We start from the raw sequence: 22,973 nt of genomic DNA, 5'->3' as shown, positions 1-22,973 counted from the left end.
TTAAATAATTTTAAAAATTGGACAATTAACTTTGTATAGACATGAAATGGCACATTAAAGTTTGCCAAATTTATTGTCCTGTAATGTTAACTTTCTCTACTTCATTGTTACAGGAGGACATTTTCAATATTAAGGCCATTGACCTTGGAAAGCTTTCAAAGTTGAGAATTCGACATGACAACAGTGGAATTGGAGCAGCCTGGTTTCTTGACAGGGTTGAGGTAGAAGATCCAAAGAAGAAAAAGAGGTTAAATTAAAATTCATTTATTGAATTATAAGAACTAATTTTGACAAAATGTTTAGGCATTTGTTGAGATCAGTCCTGTTAATTTGATTTCCATGTGATCACAAGTCCAAAGTTATTGAATGTTCCAAATGGATGCCAGTAGTCTTGAATGTCCTAATGTAACACAGTGATGCAATCCAAAATATCTTGGAGTTAATTCACAGTAACGCAAAGTAGTGTATATAAATCCAAAAGTCAATGAGTACTTTAGAAATTCCAATGAATATTTTAAATAAATTATTTCTCTCGAATTATATCTGACAGACTGACCTAAAAAGGAATGAATTATATATCAACTCCCTATTTATACACATTTTCACTTGACCTAGGTGTGAATCATTCCAATGGAAAATTCCACTCTAATTGTAAACAAGACTGGGCATAGAATGTTCCAAACTTAAATGCTATGTAAACATTCTATTTACAACTTTTATCTATGTAAACATTCTGTTTGCATATCAAAATTGCAACATTCAATCATGGACAAAAGTTAAGCACACAATTATATTTACACAACACTGATCTTTGATGGCATTGTTTCTTGCCATGCATTGTTTCCATCCTTTGAATTTAGCCAGGAATTAGAACAGTATATTTCTTTACACATATATATTGCTGCAGATTACCACACCTTGGATTATTTTTATAAGCATTTTCTATTCTGATTCCAGCAAAAGATAGGCATGTAGTTTGCTCATTTGATACATTTTTTCCTCAGTTTTGTTAGTGTTTCCTTTATATAGCACTTGTTGTGCAGATTTTCAGAGTCATTCCAATAGGGATTCTCTCAGCTTTTATATTACATGTTTGTCTTGTTGCTTCCACTTGCAAACTGCTTGATTGGCTTGAAATGTTGGGAATCTTTGTTTGTAGCTGTGCTGATATATATATATACATATATATATATATATATATATATATATATATATATATATATATATATATATATATATATATATATATATATCCTGACAAGAGCTGCATCAGCAGTGGTTTCAGCAATCTTAAGATTTTTTTTAGAGGTCAAGGTACTTTGCAGTTAAGTCAACATGCACTGAAGTCAAGACAATACATTTCTGACATTTTGTCCATGTGGGAAAGTCATGTTACATTCAGTTGATATTATCAGGCCTATGACAGCTGCTGTGTTCTTGCTGGTTTTGAATGCAGTGTAATATGTGTTCAGAGATCACATGAGAAATCATTACATTGTATGACACATTTATTCCACATTTTTCTGACCAATCAAAAGACTGTGTTTGTCGATTTCAAGTTTCCCTTTGATGGAGTGACATTTCTTACTCAAAAGTTTTATGACAGAGAGGCCTGTTCTTTTTCATGAAAGTTGGTCTTTTAAAATAGGTCTTTCATGTCAGTGATTTTTTGTGTTTCTTGTTCAAACTGTTGGGTTGTTTTTTGTTGGGGTTTTTTCTTCTTTTTACGGCAGCAGCTTTACACTTGTCTTGCCATTCAGTTTTCAGTTACTCAGTTAGAACTGTGAGAAAACCAGTTACAGTACTTCCAGTTTATCTCGACATCCTCGGGCCCAAGGTAATATTATTAACATAATTGGATGTCAAGATAAATATGGGGGAAGGGCTGAAAGAAAAACCAAGTGAAATTTGACTGTAAGAGATGACCTATCAGCAGTGTGTATGATTTACATGTAGAGAAAATAAACAATGGAAATTTTATTCAAATGAAGACAAAACTAGTTTGAAATACATTTGTATATTGCCAATATACTCTTTTCCCATGAAACAGGAAACATTCACTGCACAATAAATGTATTCCAATACAAGAGTTTGATGTTTTATCAATAAAAGATGATGAACATGTGTGACAACATGAAATAACCTTATCTGTACAGGGTTGTATAGTTATACCAGTAGTATAGAAAAGGTTATTTTGTGTTGTCACAAATTTTCATCATGTTTTATGTATAAAACATCAGGCTTCTGTGGTTCCAATCACCGATAACATCAGAAAATGCACACATTCAGATTCCATTGCTTTTATTCAATTTTGATGCAGAATTCCTTGTTGAAAGGTGCATTGTTTTTATTGAAGATTTTAGCTGGCTTGCTTTGATGAATGGTGCTTACAATTATTGAAGTTGCCATGGAAGGGTGAATTTGGAGTACCAAACAAATACTCTATTGTTAATGTAACTGCAACATTAAAGCCTAAATACAAATATTAATTAATATTTTACAGTAGAACAAAATATGGGTCAGAACTGGCAGCATGTCAACATACGCGAATAGAAAACAAGGATTTGCTCAACTTGAGACCAATGACTTCTGTCGACATGTACATGTATTTTTTTATATCTCAGTGTTAACATAAGCATGACATATTTGGTAGTAATAATAGACCATGGGCCAGGGACATTGCAGTTTCATTGACATAGGTGGCTTGTCAAGACAAGTGATAGCAACATAAGTGGATAGGACTGTACATGCATTTTGAGAGATGAGAAATTCTTCCAAATGTTGTCCCAATTTATTGGCTCAAATTTGACAAGGCCTCATGAATTTTTGCTTAAGACAATTGTCCAATTCGATACCAAATATATATATATCCTGTGATTTCAGGTAACAATAGTCCCATAATTCAGATGATTGATGGTGTTAATAGTGCTTTTATTGTCAGTAATTTAGTTTTGCTGATGAAATAACATCAGTATATTGGAGGGTAAAAGACATGAGCATCCCCTTTCATGAAATGCAAGACTGTTATCCCCATTTGAACACATCTTATAAAATGTTTGAAGAAATTAAATAATTATCATTGGCCACTTATACTAGGCATCATGAGGTCAAAATAGCATAAATATTCTGACAGCTTATCCTGGATTTGACTGTTGCAGATTTTGACATTCAGCTAATCTGATAGCAGTTACAGTAGCAGATGTGCTAAAATTTATTTTTCTGTTGTAGCTTCTATTTTCCCTGTCAGAGGTGGCTGGCCACAGACAAGGATGATCATCAGATTAGTCGAGAGCTAGTGCCAGTGGACCCATCCCTGAAAGAAAAACTGAACAATAAGGATCCAGAGTCCATCAGGAATGAGATTGCTTTGGAAACAAAAGGTAATACTAGCAGAAAAATTAAGAAATATTTTGCATGACATTTTAATAACTTGGTCTCTGTGTTGTGTGAACAAAGGTGAGAGTTATTTCCCTTAACACTTATTCCATCATCAAATGAGGTGCACATACATTACACTCAGTGTGATGTTCATTTGATAAATACAGAAAGATGGTAAAAGCATAAAATATGCATGAATTTGATATTATTTTTACAGTGAATGTAGATCTGTAAAGCAATCTTTATTTTTAGCATATACTTTCCTAAATCTATTATTTTGAGACTGTTTCCCCCCCCCCCAAATAACCTCTGACGCTGAGCTCTTAAATTTGAGAAAAACACAAGATTCACTTTTTTCACATATTATTTGAAAGAATCGCCAAGAGTTCTTCCGGATGTCCTGGTCATTACCACCTTTTTTAAAAACTTTGGTTCCAACAGTTGGTAGGTATTCATTGTCCTTCCTTTTCTTTCTTATACTGGTTACATAAGGCTGGGTTTTTTTGTATTATAGAATCATTACACAATATATTATAAATAAAAACTTTATCTTATTTTTCTAAATTAAATTTGTTATTAATTATCCACAGTTAGACAAGTGTAAATTTTAATTTGAGTTTCCATCATTTTGTTTTTGATATTTATGAAGAACACATTTAGAAAGATCTCTTGAAAAGCATTGAGACAAAATTACCACTTTCTGACTTTCTTGGACAATCTAAACTCAGGTTGTTTTTTTTTTCTTTCAGCTGCCACAACTACCTATAAAATTGAAGTTATTACAGGAACTGTGTTTGGGGCAGGCACTGATGCCAATGTCTATATTATACTCTATGGAGATTTGGATAATACAGGTAAGGACTCACAGTCGCAGTTTCATATTTTTTAATTTTTTTAATTATCGCTTAAAAAAATGTATGTCAGTTGCACAACCCAATTTTAATAGTTTACCTCAAGTACACTCAACAGTCCTGGTGAAAGGGTCAGGTGACCTTTAATTAATGTGAAGGAAACTGGAAGACCAGTAGAAAACTTTTAACTATGGATTGGCAATTACAAAGTTTAACCCTTCTTAATTTCTCTGTGTTCTGGCTCTAGGATTGACAACATCAATTAAAATTAAATATGTTTTCTCAAAACTATCTAGGCAAAATTTAATTGTACTTTTCTGACAGTAGAGTGCTGGTTCCTAATTTGTGTTATGGTTTCTCAATAGTCAGTAAACCTTGAGAAAAATTTACATTATGAAGACATTTTATTTAGCCTGCTCTATTAAAGATGTCTGTCCTTAGGCTGATCATTCTATCCAAATTTTAGAACTCCGATCAAGTTATCCATATTTCTCCAGTTTTAATTCTCATACAAAATTTAAAAAAATAACACCAAGTTTCATGTGTCAAACTATGACCAAAGTTGAAACTGTTTTTCAAGTAAATGTCATATCTTTTAATCAGTAGAAGGAAGAAAAATTCATGTACCTGTATTTTGTGTATGTTGTTGTCTGATTTCTACTTCAGGCACTTATTTTCTGAAATCCTCGCTTACTCACAAGAACAAATTTGAAAGTGGGAATAAAGACCTGTTCAACGTTGAGGCTGTCAGTATTGGAGAATTGAAGAAAATCAAGTATGTGGCATATCAGAATGTATTTCCTTAACTCTTTATATTGATTCATTGCCTAATTTTTAACACAGTAAAACATCATATCTCAAAGTGCAGAGAGTGATAAATTTTGCATTTGAGTTTTGAGTTTTTGAAGGTTGCAGACAAAAGAAGGCATGATATCAGGACTGAGTGAGTCATTTGGGGAATGCCATGGATTGCACTGATGCCAGGACTGAATGAGTCATTTGAGGAATGTCAAGGACTGCAGTGATGCTAGGACTGAGTGAGCCACTTGAGGAATGCCAAGGATTGCAATGATGCTAGGACTGAGTGAACCATTTTAATATTGCCAAGGATTGCAGTGATGCCAGGACTGAGTGAACCATTTGAGTAATGCCAAGGATTGCAGTGATGCCAGGACTGAGTGAGCCACTTGAGGAATACCAAGGATGCAGTGCTGCCAGGACTGAGTGAGCCACTTCAGGAATGCCAAGGATTGCAATGATGCTAGGACTGAGTGAACCATTTGAATATTGCCAAGGATTGCAGTGATGCCAGGACTGAGTGAACCATTTGAGTAATGCCAAGGATTGCAGTGATGCCAGGACTGAGTGAGCCACTTGAGGAATACCAAGGATGCAGTGCTGCCAGGACTGAGTGAGCCACTTGAGGAATGCCAAGGATTGCAATGATGCTAGGACTGAGTGAACCATTTGAATATTGCCAAGGATTGCAGTGCTGCCAGGACTGAGTGAACCATTTGAGTAATGCCAAGAATTGCAGTGATGCCAGGACTGAGTGAGCCACTTGAGGAATACCAAGGATGCAGTGCTGCCAGGACTGAGTGAGCCACTTGAGGAATGCCAAGGATTGCAATGATGCCAGGACTGAGTGAGCCACTTGAGGAATATCAAGGATGCAGTGCTGCCAGGACTGAGTGAACCATTTGAGTAATGCCAAGGATTGCAGTGATGCCAGGACTGAGTGAGCCACTTGAGGAATACCAAGGATGCAGTGCTGCCAGGACTGAGTGAGCCACTTGAGGAATGCCAAGGATTGCAATGATGCCAGGACTGAGGGAGCCACTTGAGGAATACCAAGGATGCAGTGCTGCCAGGACTGAGTGAACCATTTGAGGAATACCCAAGGATTTCAGTGATGCCAGGATTGAGTGAACCATTTGAGTAATGCCCAAGGATTGCAGTGATGCCAGGACTGAGTGAACCATTTGAGTAATGCCCAAGGATTGCAGTGATGCCAGGACTGAGTGAATCGTTTGAGGAATGCCAAAGATTGCAGTGATGCTAGGACTGAGTGAACCATTTGAGTAATGCCAAAAATCACAATGATGCCAGGACTGAGTTAACCATTTGAGTAATGCCAAGGATTGATATTTAATTTATCAAAATCTTTAATATATATTGTTTTACTTTTTCTTATGTAAAATATTTCAAGATATTATAAAGCATGTTTATCTTTCATGATATTTATATTTATCATTTCATTTGATTGAGAAATACTTTATCTGTGTTGTTAATTAACTACTATTAACAAGTTTTATAGTCACTGAAACACAAATGTGCCTAATGCATTTCAAATAATCTGTAGAATTTTACTCATTGATTTCAGTGCTATATCTTTGAAATTGAAATTATCCAAAGAAAGAAAATGTCAATTTTTGCAATCTATTGTCATTTTCATCTCAGACTCTCTAAGCATTTTACTGATAATATCTGCTTATAACCCTTGCATCATCATGTCATTTGTAAATTTAGAATAAAAAATGACATTGCGCTGAAATGATTTGTTCTTGTTGCAACCTTCATGAAAACTGTCAATTTAGCTTATGACATAACACATAAGTAATTTGTTCACATGGCAGTTTGCATTAATTCAGTAAATGTAGTATGAACATAACACTCAGTAATTTGTTCACATGGCAGTTTGCTGGAATTCAATGGATTTAGGATGTTTATGACATGACACTGGTTATTTGTTCACATTGTGATTTGCATGAATTCAGTAAATCTAGCGCATGTTTAACACATTACACTTAAGTGATTTATTTGTGGCGGTTTGCATGAATTCAGTAAATGTAGAGTGTTTATTACATAAAACTTAAGTGATATGTTCACATATATAGCAATTGTTTAAGACTTGACACTTAAGTGATTTGTTCACATAGTAATTTACTTGAATTCAGTATGGTATTTGCTGGCTTATAAGGCGGTACTTTTTGACCAGAAAATCTTAGCTTCGTCTTATACTTCAAATTGACTTATATGGATTATGTCAGCTGAATTGCTTTATCATATTTTTTGTATGGAAAATAATTCTCCAGGAGTATAAAAAATAATGTGTAAAAAAATATTCATTTTGTGGAAGAGATTGTGTACGAAAAAATATTGGATCCCACATTGAGTATTTAAACAGTTACATGATCATCAGTATTACAAATTAACATAGATCAGGTCTGTGTGTGCTAAAGCAGCATGCACCAGTAGTGCACATTGTAATATATGTTACTTAAATTTTATTACATATATGTGCATTAAACTTTACAAGTTAGAAGATGAATAACCATGACAAGGATATATTCTATCACAATTTTCTTCTTGCACCTAATGATCAAATAAAATGTATGCCCCATTGAGAGAGACAGACAAACAGAGATGTCTTCACAATTGTAAATCTGTATTGTTCACTTATCTGATGACTGATTTTACTCCTGTACAAGTGCAGTACCATATGCCATTATCAATTAGTACAGCTAGGTAAGCAATTCCTTCTAGTATTTGTTGCCACTTCCATTATTAAAAGAATCACATGGCTTTGTAGTGGTATTTACATGCTAATTAAATATGCTATGGCTGTATTCAGTCATTCCAAGTTAACACCTGTTTGAGGTCAAGATTTGGCAGACCAGATCAGATTAGTTAGGCTACCAATTGGGAAATGAGGCTACCCATGCATAATATGAATACCATACCATATAATGAAAAGAAATGCCAGGTGGTTACTTATGTAAATGTCTCAACCAGTGACATTTTTTAACTTGCTGATGGAACCAACAGCAATTTAAAGTACATCTAGCATGAGCAAAGATCAAAAACAAATGTGGCCTAAGTACAGGAAGAGTACATGCACTTTTAACAAAATATTATTTGTTGGGAATGGAGACGTCGTTATACTTGCAAAGAAACTTTGACAGCATGCAAGATAGTCATTCTTGGGATTTCACCTAATGGAGACTATATGGATCTAACTATTGTGAATATTTAAACCCTGAAGGAGTATGGTACGTATTGTCATAGTTTACATTTACTGTTTCATTTATTAATGTTTTCTCTCTTTGATAAAAGTTTCAGCTACATGGGGACAATGAGGTAAAAAAAAAAACATTAAAAAAACCCATGAAGAACTGAACTCTCTCTCTCTCTTTCTCTTGCTCTCTCATATATCGGACCATATTTTATTTTGATCACAAGGTACAAGAAGAAAAATGTGAAGGTGTACATATGCATCCTTCCCTCTGTATCTCTCCCCCCCCCCAAGCAAAAAAAAAACAATACAGAAATGCAAGTTAATATTAATGATGCAATTTCCCTATTGCTGGTAATCTGAAATAACATAGTGATACTTTTAATATTTATAAAACCGGAAGTTATTATAATTTAATTCCACACAGCATCGTGAGTTTTATCCTATCTGTAACTCAATAAATTTTCGGATCATTGTCATTATATGTAGCTAAAAGTACATAATACGTTTGAAATACTTCATGTGAAACAAATTAGGTACTTTTAATTACATTTAATGATCCTGACTGGAAAGGTTACTGAGTTACAGATAGGATAAAATTCACAATACTATGCGGAACAAAGTGAAAAACAAAATCCAAGGTATTGATCTGACCTTTGTCTTATACTCAGCTTTGACTTTTATATGGATGAAGGTTGGAAAATTTGCCAAATTTTCTGATTTAACTTATACTCCACATCGACTTATAGCCTAGCAAATACGGTAAATGCAACATGTTTATGACTTGACACTTAAGTGATTTATTCACATAGTAATCTACATGAATTCAGTAAATGTAGCATGTTTCTAACAGCACTTGAGTGATTTGTTTACATTGCAATTCACATTAATTCAGTAGATGTAGCTTGTTTATGACATAACACTTAAGTGATTTGTTCACATGGCAATGAACATGAATTCATTAATTGTAGCATGTTTATGACAGAACACTTAACTCGTTAAGCCTCAGTGCGCCTTTAGGTGTGATAGGTTGTACCCAATTTTCAAGCTCTTTAGCATCAAGGTCATTTAAGATTCACTAAAATGTGTGGTATTGACAGATGTAGCTCTACAATGATACCAGTTAATCTGGATATTCTACTCACTTTACAAAATGTGAAGAAAAAAATGTAACTTTTGAGACTTGATTTATTTACAGCAAAAATTCACCATTGTTGTAACAGGATTTTGTATCCTAATGTTTGACTTTTTTCCTCTGAGATCTAAGGCAGACCAGTCTGAACTGCACAAGGACAGGCAAACCTTTGCAGAAAGTAGGATAACTTTGACATCTGGGGTAAAAGGTGACCTGAACATGAAAATGATGGGTCCAATAAGCAAAGAAAGAACTCCAGCTTTTACTCTTCTGCACATGTGTGAGCGAAATAGCCAACAAAAAATGTTTCCAACACAACTAGGAATACGGTTAAATGAAAATCTCTTGGAAGCAGATGTATTTGGATGCATTCAGAAATAACCTCCAAAACGCATTGAAAACCCCATTTCTTAGAAAATGACAAAAATCCCCATGGCTGAACGAATTAAGTGATTTGTTAAATTTATTAAAAGTAATATGTTTATGATATAACACTTAAGTAATTTCTTCACATTGCAATTTACAGTCAGTAAAATGTAGCATATTTATGACATAGTACTTAAGTGATTTCTTCACATGGCAGTTTACATGAATTCACTAAAATTAGCATATTGACATAACACTTAAATGATTTGTTCACATGACAATTTACATGAATTCACTACATGTAGCATGGTTATAACATAACACTTAAGTGGTTTGTTCACATGGCAATTTACATTCAGAAAATGTATCACATTTATGACAGAACACTTAAGTGATTTTTCACATGGAAATTTATATTCAGTAATTGTAGCATGTTGATGACAAAACTTAGTGATTTATTCATACAACAATTTACACAAGTTCAGTAAATGTAACATGTTATGTCATAACACAAGTGTTTTGTTCACATTACAATTTAAATTAATTCAATAAATGTAGCATGCTTATGACATAACACTTAATTTGTTCATTTGACAATTTACGTTAATTAATGAAACTTAATGTTATGACAACACTTAAGTGATTTGTTCACATGTCATTTTACATGAATTCAGTAAATGCAACATGTTATAATATAACACTTAAGTGCTTTCTTCACATGGCAATTTACATTAATTCAGTAAATTTAGCATGTTTATGATATTATACTTAAGTGATTTGTTCACATTTTGCTTATGGTATGAATAGGCTTGTATTACTGTGAATAATGGTTGAGCTTAATTTGCAAATATTTTAATAACTAAGTATTTAGAGATATACAATAAATAAGATTAAATTTGTAATTACTTAGCAATTGTATACAGTTATTACATGACAGGAAGTAAATGTATCACATAGTGGTTATTATCTCTATCAAATTTATCTGTGTAAGATGCATCCAAATGCAAACATTATATACTCAGATATGACATTGTATCATGTACCAATGATTAAATGTAAGCTTCTTACATTTCAAGTTAGTCACGTAAATCCAGATCTACTGGCACAAAATGTGTGAACAGATCTGAGTTTTCCATGAGTTCTAGATCTACTGGGTCATAATGCACCAGCAGATTATGATCTGTGGTCTATGCAGTTCTAGATCTATAGAGGAATAATGTGCCAAATTATTTTGATCTACACTAAATTATGTGGACATTTAATGCTTACAGATCAGGGTCTGCACTGTTCTAGATCTACAGAGACATGATATGCCTGCAGATCTTGATTTTGACTTTTCTGGATCTATATGAACATGATATGCCAGCAGATCAGGGTCTGCACTCTTCTGGATCTGTAGAGACATAATGTGCAAACAGATCAGGGTTTGCACTCTTCTGGATCTATAGAGAAAATGTGCAAACAGATCAGGGTGTGCACTATTTTGGATCTGTAGAGACATAATGTGCAAACAGATTAGGGTGTGCACTCTTATGGATCTGTAGAGAAAATGTGCAAACAGATCAGGGTCTGCACTCTTCTGGATCTATAGAGACATAATGTGCAAACAGATCAGGATCTGCACTTCTCATGATCTATGAGGACATGATGTACTAATAGATTTTGGTTTACATTTTTCTTGATCTACAGGGAGATGATTTGCCAACAGATCTTGGTCTTCGCTTTTTTAGCTTTATGGAGACATGAGGTGCCAACAGATGTTTGTCTACACATTTGTAGACCTATAGGGAAATGATGTGGCAACAGATCATAGTCTGCTCTGTTATTGATCTACTTGGGCATAATGTTCCAACAGAACAAGTTCTGTATATTTCTAGATCTTCTGGGCATAATGTGCAAACAGATCTTTGTTTACAATGTTCTAGACCTACTGGTACACAGTACGCCACAAAATCCTGGACTATATTGTTCTAGATTTACTGGGATATAATATGCCAGCATATCTGGGTTTGTGTTCATTGTTCAAGATCGATGGGGGCATAATGTGCGAACAGATCTCATCCACACTGTTGTAGATCTACTGGGACACAATGAGTCAACATATCTGGATCTACACTGCTATAGATTGGGGTGGGGGGTTATAATTTGCCAGCAGGTCTGAATGTTAGCTATTTGCAACTGTGTGCAAATGATACAGGATAACATTGCTATTCCTCAATAATTTCAGAATTGGCCATGACAATGCAGGAGGTGGGGCAGCATGGTATTTGGAACAGGTGAACATTGATTGCCCCTCCCTGGGGCGAAACTGGAAGTTCCCCTGTCGCCGGTGGCTGGACAAAAGCAAGGGGGATGGTGCCCTAGAGGTTGAGCTGTTCCCACAGGACTTGGATACAGAGGAATACATACCTTGTATGTGAGATAATTTTACACATCTAATTTTACTTGGAAATTATGTATTTCCTGACTTGAATCTGGAAAAGGTCATAGAGTGTTACTTTTGTCTGTCCATTTGTATGTATTAATATCTGTTTTGTTAATCCGTCTGGTTTAATTTGATATTTACATCACTGTAGAGCGGCATTCATTATGCATGAACACATTTCTAGCTCGACTTTCACGATTTACCATGAGACTTTTTTAAACAACCCATGCATGACAGACTTATGGAACAATAGTAAAAATATGAATGTGATCCTTGTGGTCAAATCTGGTTAATGACTTGTGCGGATTTTGTCCAGATCCAGGTTTCATATCAGATTCAGTAGACTTGGTCAGGGAACCAGGCTAACTTTACCAGAGCACATCAGATGCTTTCTGCCCATGTTGTTGATGCAAAATGCCTGCAGGATCAGGCCTTTGCTTTTACATTATAGCATGAACTGGAAACAAACAAACAATATGTTGATGATGAAGGATACAGTCAGCACCCTAAACAGTCCAAACAATCTGCACAGAAGCATAAAAACATTATTCATTTTCTTGCTTGGAAAAAAGACAACAGTTATATTTAATGAACACATTGTGTTAAGGTAAGATAAGATAAGAATTCTTTATTTCAGACTACATAGTCCATACATCCAAATTAAAATATAGATTTAAATTAAAAACATTGTAAACATAAAAGAACATATATATCATACATACAAGTATACAGATAAATCTACACAATTAACTGCACCCTGCATTGTTATGAATGAAATTAAGTGGCACATTTAAGGAGTAATTTGTTCCATCTGCTAATATTATGAGAATTTGTATGAATGTCATAGTTCCAAAGAGATTTCAATATACAGTTCTTACTATTAGATATTCTTGTCATCATTTAGAATATATATTTTCTCATTACTTCATCAAAACTGAATACATTATAATTTACAAACATGTTGTAGGCACTGTTCCATCTAGGAAGACCTAATAAAAAATGAAGACTATTATTATAACCAATAACTAGTTTTCTTTTTATACATTCACTAAAGTTTGTCCACAGAAGAGCACAATACACAGTGCAGCAATAAGATCCGAATAATCTAATTTTGATATTCAATGAACAATTCTTAAATTTACGTAGAAGCATGTTTGTTCAAGTACACAAAAATCGGTAATGTCTCATCATATCTTCATTATCTGACCGATTGGATTTAAAAACATGACCCAAATATGTTTAACTGTTGATGTACGTATGAGCATTTCCGTTTAGATTTACAAAGGGGAGGAGATGGTAATTTGAAAGAAGTTGGCTGAAAGACCATGCATACTGATTTTTTTGTAGTATAGAAGATATCATTCTCAAATGTGTATTGTTCACATATCTTTAATAATTTTCTTAAACCTGTGATAGAAGGACTTATCAATGACATATCATCAGCAAAACTAAAATTGTTAAGAAACAACACATTTGGTGGCAGACGTAACCCCACATAACACTGACCCAACTTACAGTTTAACTCATATATATATATATATATATATATATATATATATATATATATATATATATATATATATATATATATATATATTAAATAACAGAGGAGAAAGAATACCTGCCTGCCTCACCCCATTGGTTACATGGAAAGTGCTGGATATTACACTTCCCCATCACACATAATAAAACTGTTTGCCATACCAGTTAACTAAAATATGACTTATGTTGACAGGTTCTTTAATATCAATCAAATTTTTAAAGAGTGTCCAATGATGGACCCAATCAAATGCCTTACTAGCATCTAAAAAGCATGCAAACACTGGGCTGCCGTATTCTACATAATAGCTGACAGTTACCTTAAAGGCATATTGGCATAAATTTTTTGAATGCTGCTTTTTAAAACCAAACTGATTATCAAAGATTGTGACTTCATATCTTTGCCATATAATGCATTCAAATATTTTTTAAATAATTGTCGTAAGAGCTATAGGTCTGTAGTTATTTTTATCCATTAGGTTACCGATTTGGCTTTTTAGTAGTGGTATAATTGTAACTTTTGTGAAATCATCTGGTACAAAGTTATGTACAAACATACAATTAAATAAAATCATCAAGTCACATGAAGTCTAGTATCTGAAAATTTAAAATGTTCCACATATAAAAAATCTGATCCTGGACATTTACCACCTTTTTGTCTCTCAGATAATGTGATTACCTCAATACAAGCAGAATGGGTATTCAGTGCTGAGAGCACATGCTTCTTATTCAGTTCATTTTTAACACTATTGAGTAAGTCTTCAAAATGATTTTTCCACATGTTGCATATATTATTCTGACCATGGTTCCCATCAGTGCAAATTGGTAATTTATTGGAAGTATTTTGTTTAACTTGCTTCCAGAATTCATTTTGGTTGACATTTTCAAATTTTTGTGCCAGCTTGTCTGCTCTATGTTTTATTTCCTCCTTCTTTTCTTACATAATCTAAGAGCATACTTAAATTGTGCTCTTGTTTGGCACATTTGGTTACTGAGATGGCCATGACAAAGTTTACCGTTATCATGCCACATAAGGTAAGCATTTTGTGCAAAGTCATGTAGTTCTTAGACACAGTCATTCCAGCCTGGTATAACCCAGTGACCACATTTGGATTTACTAATCAAGCTATTACCTGAGTTTGACAAAGCTTTTACTATATCAGTGTAAATCCATTTATCTGTGTTAGAGATGACTGCTGCCTGCACATGAATTAAATGAATCATAATGATTATGCAAAGTTGAGAGATCTAGCCAAGTCATTAAACTCATAGGGGTTGGAAATGCAGGTTGTGAAACTGAACTTTAGGTCATTAAGGCCAAAGTGTACTTTACAAATGTTTTTGTTCAACATAATGCTTGCCTTTATTGCATCAGACCACTCTGCTACATTTTTCAAATGCATGTTTCCCAAAGTTGACATGAGCAGTACGTGATATTTTGTTATATCTTAATGAAAATTAGTCTAACTTGCAGAAAAATATTGACTGCCTTACTGGGAAGGACTTTTTAGCATTGGCTGGGTTTTTAACCTGGTCAGTATCCAGCTGACTGTGTGCTTATAAAATTCCTCATGTCAGTTTATGTATTTCTGCTTAGTAACTTAATATTTTTATATTGCAATCTAACTCTGATAAACAGGCAAAAATTGAAAAACTTTTTTTAACATGAAGTAAAACTTGTTCTAATATAAATTGAAATTTAGAAGATATAATTACCTCTGTGCCAGGTTTATCTGAGTAATATATAATTTTTTTCATACTTTTTTGTATGTAGCAATATTACTTGACATGGTTGCGATAATTATTAAACAGTGTTCTTAGAATTCATTGAAAAATAATTTTATGTATGAATTTTAATGACACGTTTCAAGATTTAACACTGAGTAATTGTTTTGGAAACAAAGTTGGTTGCTTAATAATCATCACACTTTATTTGTCTAATCCTGCTTTACAATGAATATAGACAGTGTATAATAAGGGCCAATTTTGGCTAATTCTCAGGTTGCATTCAAATTTTTTAGTAATTAATAACATAAAATATAAAATTGATGGATGGAATAATAGAGATCTGAGCAAGATATAGACTAGAATAACATGAGCCCCCGTTTGTAAAACACAATTTAATCAGTTGCATAAACAAAATGAAATTGTACACATTTGAATGATTCGATTTCTCTCAGAAACAGAGTTACAGAATTATGCGAAATTCAGTTTGCCATTCTGCTGTACTGATAAAACAAATTTCACCATATGATCGAGTGATGGATCAAACTCAAATTGCTAGCATCACCTGCTTCATGCCTTTCCCAAATCACTGCTGGTGATCAGTCGGCATTTCTGTCTCCTTCTTCTCTCTTTTGTCTCTTTGGTCATCAACCTCTTGGTTGCAGACTGTGCTCTTTTCCCACCATACAATACAGCTATGGAGTTATTTTCCTTTGTGCCTTCCTGAGCCCTTGCTTGCATATCATCAGAAAATTCCTTCTGTCTCTTTGGATCGGGGTCTCTCAAATTTCCAGACCCATTTGTCCCTCAGATGATTTATTTAGCAAAAAGAGTACTTCCTACTGATCTCAGAGCCATCTTCTCCTTCCAGCAGAAAAACTCAGACTGATTAAATCCACGAGGGAGGTTATTTTAAAACATTGAATTCTGGCTGGGAACACACACCCCCTTGTTTAGCTTGTCATCAGGATTACTTCTTTACCTGCCAAAAATCTCTATCATTCCTATCGAAGTCAGAATAATCCTCTCTGGTCTGCTTTTACTAATTACTATTCTGGAAAATATCATTTTATGACGTCTGTTTCAAATAGACCACAATTTTCTAAAACTTTCCTTGGTTCATATCAACTCTGGACATTTTACCGCTATGACCTTGCATTAACATTGCACTCTTGTCTGTCTCTAACCATTAGCCAAGCAAGCCCTAAGTCAAATTTGATTCATGCCCCAAGCAATAGATATTAATTATCACTAGCTATCAAGTTTATCATTAGGCTAGCCCATGCTTCAGTCTTAATGTTTACATGTAATGCTGACCACAAAAGAACATACTGTTAAATATTCTCCAAAACTGTGCACCATTAAAAGTTGCTTGAGTAATACATCATCATTGTAAAAGTCAAATTTGATATTGTTTGATCAAATTGTATTTTAAGGCTTCAAAATGGTCTTTAAAAAGAATTGTGCTGAACATGAGCTTTTCATTTTTCCCCAAAATTTTGAAAATTCAGATATGAGCAAGGGTTTGGAACCAAAAAGATATTTTTTTGTGTCCTTCAGATTTGGTTTTTGACAAAATACAAGTGCAGTATTATAGTATTATTTTGGTTTTATGGGCTTGCTTGCTTAAAGTGTTTGATGCAGAGTGTTAAAAATGCTCATTTTCTCCCAATTTCAAAGTTCTACAGTTTTAAATTTGATCTATTTTGGAATAAAACTATTTCCCAAGAATCAGAAAAGAGCAAGACTGTACTCGGTTAAAAACATTTACGAGATATATTTCTTATAAGTTGAGTCCAGCTACAAACTGCAGAGACCCAGTGACTCTAGGTCTATGCAGTTTGTTTGGAGTAATCAGCAGAACAACTACAATACCCCAAACTTACCAGCACATTATACGACAGCAAATCAGTCTGTTGTTTGCATTTGGACTTGACTTATAAACAGGTATGTAGTAACTGTGAAATAAATTCAATTTTAAATTTTTTGATGAAATCACCGGGACAAAAATGACACTATCATACCTTTTGTATTTTTATATCATTTCAACAGTTTTTTTGGTTTATATTTGTGGTGGTCTCCTCTGTCTGTAAAGGAAGTAGATGGAAAATGCAATAAATTGAACATTGACATTAACACACTTTGTTGGTAATCTTGATTCAGATATGATTGCATTTAGATTTTTTTTCTACTACTTTTGTTCACTTAGGTTATATTTACATTTTCATGTTTCATTATGGATTGTTTTTAACTCGATTGCAGTGTATTTATTATTTTTCATGGGTTACCAATTGTGGATTTTATGGTTGGTACAAATCATAAATTTAAGGAACAATGAATGTGATTCCTCCTTGGAAGTAAAAGATCCCTTCCCTATTTTATAAATTTAGTCACTAACAAAAATGTAAATTTTACAAAACCAAAGAAATTTATACTTACAAAAGTAAACAAATTGACAGTATTTATCTGGTATGACATCATATTCTGTTCAGGTTTTTCCCATGAGATTATCACCCACACGTTGTATTAACATCTTGACTCCTCAGTTTTCCCAATGAGAGCATCATCTGCACATAGACAGTATTGTACTGTATTAACATCTTGAACTCCACAGGCATTTTCTATGAGAATATCATCCACACAATGAAGGTATTGTACTTTATTAACATCTTGAACTCCACAGGTGTATCCCTATGAGATGATCACCCACACAATGACAGTATTGTACTTGATTGACATATTGTACTCCACAGGCATTTTATATGAGAGCATCACCCACACATGGACAGCATTGTACTTGATTGACATCATATTTCCACAGGTGTTCTGTATGAGATTATAACCCACATATTGACAGTATTGTACTAGATTAGCATTTTATCTCCACAGGTGTTCCCAATGAGAACATCACCCACACATTGGCAGTATTGGACTTTATTCACCTCTTGTTTATACAGTTGTTCCCTAAGAGATTATCACCCACACAGTATTGTACTTGATTGACATCATTTCTCTACGTATGTTTCCTATGAGATTATCACCCGCACATTGACAGTATTTTACTGGATTAACATTTTATCTCCACAGGTGTTCCTTATGAGATTATTACCCACACATCAGATATATCCTCTGCTGGGACCTCTGCTAATGTCTACATTCAGTTGTATGGCAAAGAAGTGGCAACACAACAGAAAAATCTGTGCATCAGCAAGCTGGAACGTAAAGATAAATTCAGGAGAGGAGCTGTTGACAGATTTATTCTAGAGGTTTGTATTCAGGAATTTTCTGATCTTATTGTTACTTGATTTCATTAGCTAAATTTTCCATAGAATGGCTGTGTTGTATGATCAGGTACAAGGTTGAATTCAATAGCTGTTGTCTTTGAGCATCAGGATAGAGTTTGGGAATTCCTGTTGTTTCCCCCTTGCAACATTTCTTGGTATCACACATTGAAACCTGTTATAATTTTCACATGTTTTACTCACAGACTCAATTAAAATGTCTGACAAAGGTGGATTTGATGATGGGATATGTCTTTTAAAAGAAGGAGAATGTGTTGCAGGAAGTGATTTCTTCCCTGTTATGACAGATTTTTTGGTTGAACTGTGAAACTGTAAATGAGTTTCAATCTCTCTGTGTCTACAGATCTAACTTAAATTACTGTTATACAGAATCTGTGTAAGATAGATTTCTGGTGAAATTGTTTGGGTAAGCATCTTATAATAAAAAGCTGGTGAACAGGCAGCATAGTTGTTGACATCACCTTAATCTACCATAATGATTGTAAGTCTTGGTACACTTAAGTCTTGGGACACCCTAAATTATTCTCAAAACTATTTTTTTATGACCTATAAATATTGGGACAAAATTATAGCAATTTTTTTATGTACTATTATAAGTCTTGGAACATCTTCAACATGTTTTTTAAAAGCTAATAAATCAATGTATTTTCTCGATCATAACAACATTTATAAAAAGATGTAACCATGGTTGTTAAGGGACTATCATCATGAATTATTACATGGGAATGTTGTAAATTAATATAATTTGTTCACAAGTCAATAAAGATATTTAGTTTTCCTCTGTTTCCTTATTAGTTCTACCAGTTCAAATGTGTTTAATTTTATCGATGACAAGAGTTGAGCATTAGCGGGTTGCTGTAAGCATTTACAACAATAACATATCCCTTTTGTCTTCAGTTTATTATTGTTTGTTTAAGCATTATTTCATTAGAATGTTGTATCAGTGCAACAGTAATTATGTTTGTTTTTTTGCCTTGGTAATGTGAAAACCTAACTCATTAAAACTGTGCTTCCAGTATGATTAGAACAAACAACAATAGTCTTTGGATCAATGCTCACATTTAATTAGCATGTTTACAACATGGCGTCACCACATGTACATTGAAGATTTTGATTTGCACTAAATGAAGGACATCCCTTGGATTCTAATTATTGACACAATTGCACTAAACTGAAAAAATACATTCAAAATACAATAAAGAAGTTTCAGAAATAATACTTTAAAGATAATTGTAATACCTTAAACACTCAGAAATAAATATCTGTTTACTTGGCTATGGTAACCATGCTGCTCAACCTAGCAAGTGTTCATACCTTAATTGATTGACAATGATAGTGGTTTATCAGTCCAGTATAATTGGTGGAGGGGCCAGATTATTTAGTACTGCCGTTATGCTGTGCATCTCATCCTGCTCAACCCACTTTGGATTTTACAACAGTTAATTCTTGTGGATTAATGTTGTAGAACAAGTGGTTACTAGCATTCCTGCCATACAAAAATCCCCCTTTTCCAAGCCATTTTCGTGGTTAGAACAATAACCTGGCCTTCTGTCAGAAGACAAGAGACAAATCTGCCAATTATAAACAAAAGGAAATGCCCAAACAACCAGCTGTCTAAAATCAAAGGTGGAATGAACACTATGTTGAAAGTTATGAGTTTATTTTGCAGTAACTGAAACATAAAACTACTTGTATAATTAGAGATATGTGTCATTTAATATGATTTACATCTTTGTTGGATTGCTTATATCTCTGAAAAATGGTAACTCTTGAGCGGGTGGGTCAAAATAAATAAAATTGCATTGGATGTCTATTTTAAATGTGATTTGGAAGAATGAGATTTGGTAAAAATGATGAATATAAATGATCTAATATTTTTGGGAATAAACAAGGATATACAATTTGCACTGTGTAAGTGCTGTTCTGTACACTATATATAGTACATGTCAACCAGTAAACTCTAAGCACCCTGTGAATTAGTGAAGTTTTTATTTACCTTTATTTTACTTCATGTTGAAAAAATCAGAAAATGTGCACATGCAACATAAAAACATAAAAACGAACATAGTAGTTTATAACAGTTTATTGATGTAGTAAATGAACAAAAACTGGTCACTGCTGTGTGCAGTATGGTGATCTTGCCAATTTTGTCTTGACTTTTTTAAAACATCTCTAAATGTTGGGACACCAAAAATACTGTAGTTTTTAAATACATATAAATCTTGAGACATGAAAAAAAATATTTTATTTTGTGTCCCAAGACTTACTTACAGTCATTATGGTATTGAGCAGTTGAAGAATAAATACCCTGAATTGATTTTATACCACTGATGATTATGATTTAGCACTAGTATAATTGATATTATTTACATTTTCCATGATCTAATGTACCCTATTGATAGTATTGACTCTTTCCATGATCTTATGTGCACTATTGATATTGACTTTTTCAATGTTCTAATATCCTGTATTGATAATATTGACTGTTTCCATGAATTAATTGTGCCCTATTGATATTATTGACTTTTTCAGTGTTCTAATATGTCCTATTGATATTATTGACTGTTTCCATGATTTAATTGTGCCCTATTGATATTACTGAATTTTTTGCAACATCTAACATGCCTTATAGATCTTACTGATATTTTCCATAATCTAATCCATTGGTGGACTTTTTTATCATAAAGCTAAGCACAAATTGTTAATCCATTCAACTTTTAATAAGATATCATCTGCTTTTTAAATAATTAATTCTCAATTAATTTCCTCCAGTTGGAAGATGTTGGAAAGACAGTGGAGAAGATTCGAATTGGCCATGACAACAGCGGAATTGGAGCAGGCTGGCATCTAAAGATGGTTGAAGTCCGCAGACTACACGACTCAGGAAAGGTAGGAACTGCATTTGAGAAGAGTTGTCTCCCCTGAGATTTGAAGTTTTGTCACACTTGTAGGTGCTTTTCCTACCAAACTCTATCTAGACAGGTTTATGACTCATTTTTTCAGGAACAACTCATCACAACAATGATAGAGCATGTAGTCTTACCTTTACCCATTTATCTGTGTATCCATTCATCACAGCCTGATCCTTCTTTGCATTTAGGGCTGTTCCATTTAAACATACATGGTACCCAGTGAAGGCAGTTTTCTTTTAAATATATGCCAGGGTACTTTGTTTTTACAGAATTCATATTAAAATGATAAGAACATTCTAGATTGCATCTATGGGTGAGTACCCCACATTAAAAGTGCCTTCCCTGGGACCCAGGTATGTTTTACTGGAACAGCCCTTATGTAATTTCATACACTGTGTTGGTAGGTACATTCCTCTTCCATTAACATGTCCCTGGTTTTGTTAATAATTTGAGAGAGAAATTTCAGCAACATTATAGGCTTATTCAGTATAATTGTTGTAAATTTTTAGTTGATCTGACCTTATTGTAAAGTGATCTTATGGCATTTTCCTCTATCCAGCAAGTTTCCTGGATCCATTTGCCCATTATGCAGTAACATTTGCTACTTTTAACTTTCTTCTCCAAAACCTTTAGACAAATTTTAACCAAACTTGACAACAAACATTCAGACAAGAAGGTCTTTTTTAAGCTTAACAATTGATGCAGATTCTCCATCAAATATGGCTACCATTATTAAACAAAGAAAAACCTTCAAGCGAATTCTTCTCAAAAATAGCTGAGTGGAATCTGACAACTGTTTTATAGAAAACATTCTAACGTAATATTTTAAAATTTTGACAAATATTGTCAATCTCTTATCAAATATAGCTACTGTGACTAAAAAAAGAAAACCTTTAGATGATATTTTATCAAAAAGCACTCTATAGAACTTCACCAAACTTGAGAGAAATCATCATGGCATATAGGCCTTTCAGTTTTATACAGATGACACCAATTCATCATTAGTATGGCCAGCATTACTGAAAAATATAAAAGTCCTCAAAGGACTTCTCAAAAAAGTAATTTAACCCAGAAGATTAGTTTCATTTTCACCTGACGTGAGGTAGAAGACAAAGTTTTCTAGTTACTTTTGATTGGATCCAAGCATGTCTGATTCAAAGAGACTTTTTTATCACCAGATGCTGGATACACAAATGTTTTCAGTTGGTTATTTCACCTGAATATGAGAAGATGGGTGAAAATCTGGTTCTGTTTTTGCTTATTGGAAACATGATTTTCATCTCAAGGATCCTTTTTTATTCAAATCAAGAACTTGCCCTACTTTT

General features: G+C 33.6%; 1 protein-coding gene across 2 annotated transcripts in view; it reads left to right on the top strand.

Annotated features, from left to right (window-relative positions):
- The window catches only part of LOC149785097 (lipoxygenase homology domain-containing protein 1-like), a 225,905-nt gene that overhangs the window by 150,036 nt on the left and 52,896 nt on the right, over positions 1-22,973 (top strand). For both annotated transcript variants that reach the window (XM_089978857.1, XM_089978855.1), the window contains 7 exons: positions 114-247; positions 3,229-3,380; positions 4,128-4,232; positions 4,896-5,004; positions 11,973-12,157; positions 18,522-18,700; positions 21,509-21,625. In XM_089978857.1, coding sequence (XP_089834983.1) covers positions 114-247; positions 3,229-3,380; positions 4,128-4,232; positions 4,896-5,004; positions 11,973-12,157; positions 18,522-18,700; positions 21,509-21,625 — 981 coding nt within the window. The remainder of the gene's footprint in view (positions 1-113; positions 248-3,228; positions 3,381-4,127; positions 4,233-4,895; positions 5,005-11,972; positions 12,158-18,521; positions 18,701-21,508; positions 21,626-22,973) is intronic.

Source organism: Sinohyriopsis cumingii, chromosome 13 (genome assembly GCF_028554795.1).
Source record: "Sinohyriopsis cumingii isolate HCF-2022 chromosome 13, ASM2855479v2, whole genome shotgun sequence".
NCBI lineage: Eukaryota > Metazoa > Mollusca > Bivalvia > Unionida > Unionidae > Sinohyriopsis > Sinohyriopsis cumingii.
The sequence above is the reverse complement of the archived record's forward strand: the minus strand, read 5'-3'. Positions and strand labels throughout refer to the sequence as shown.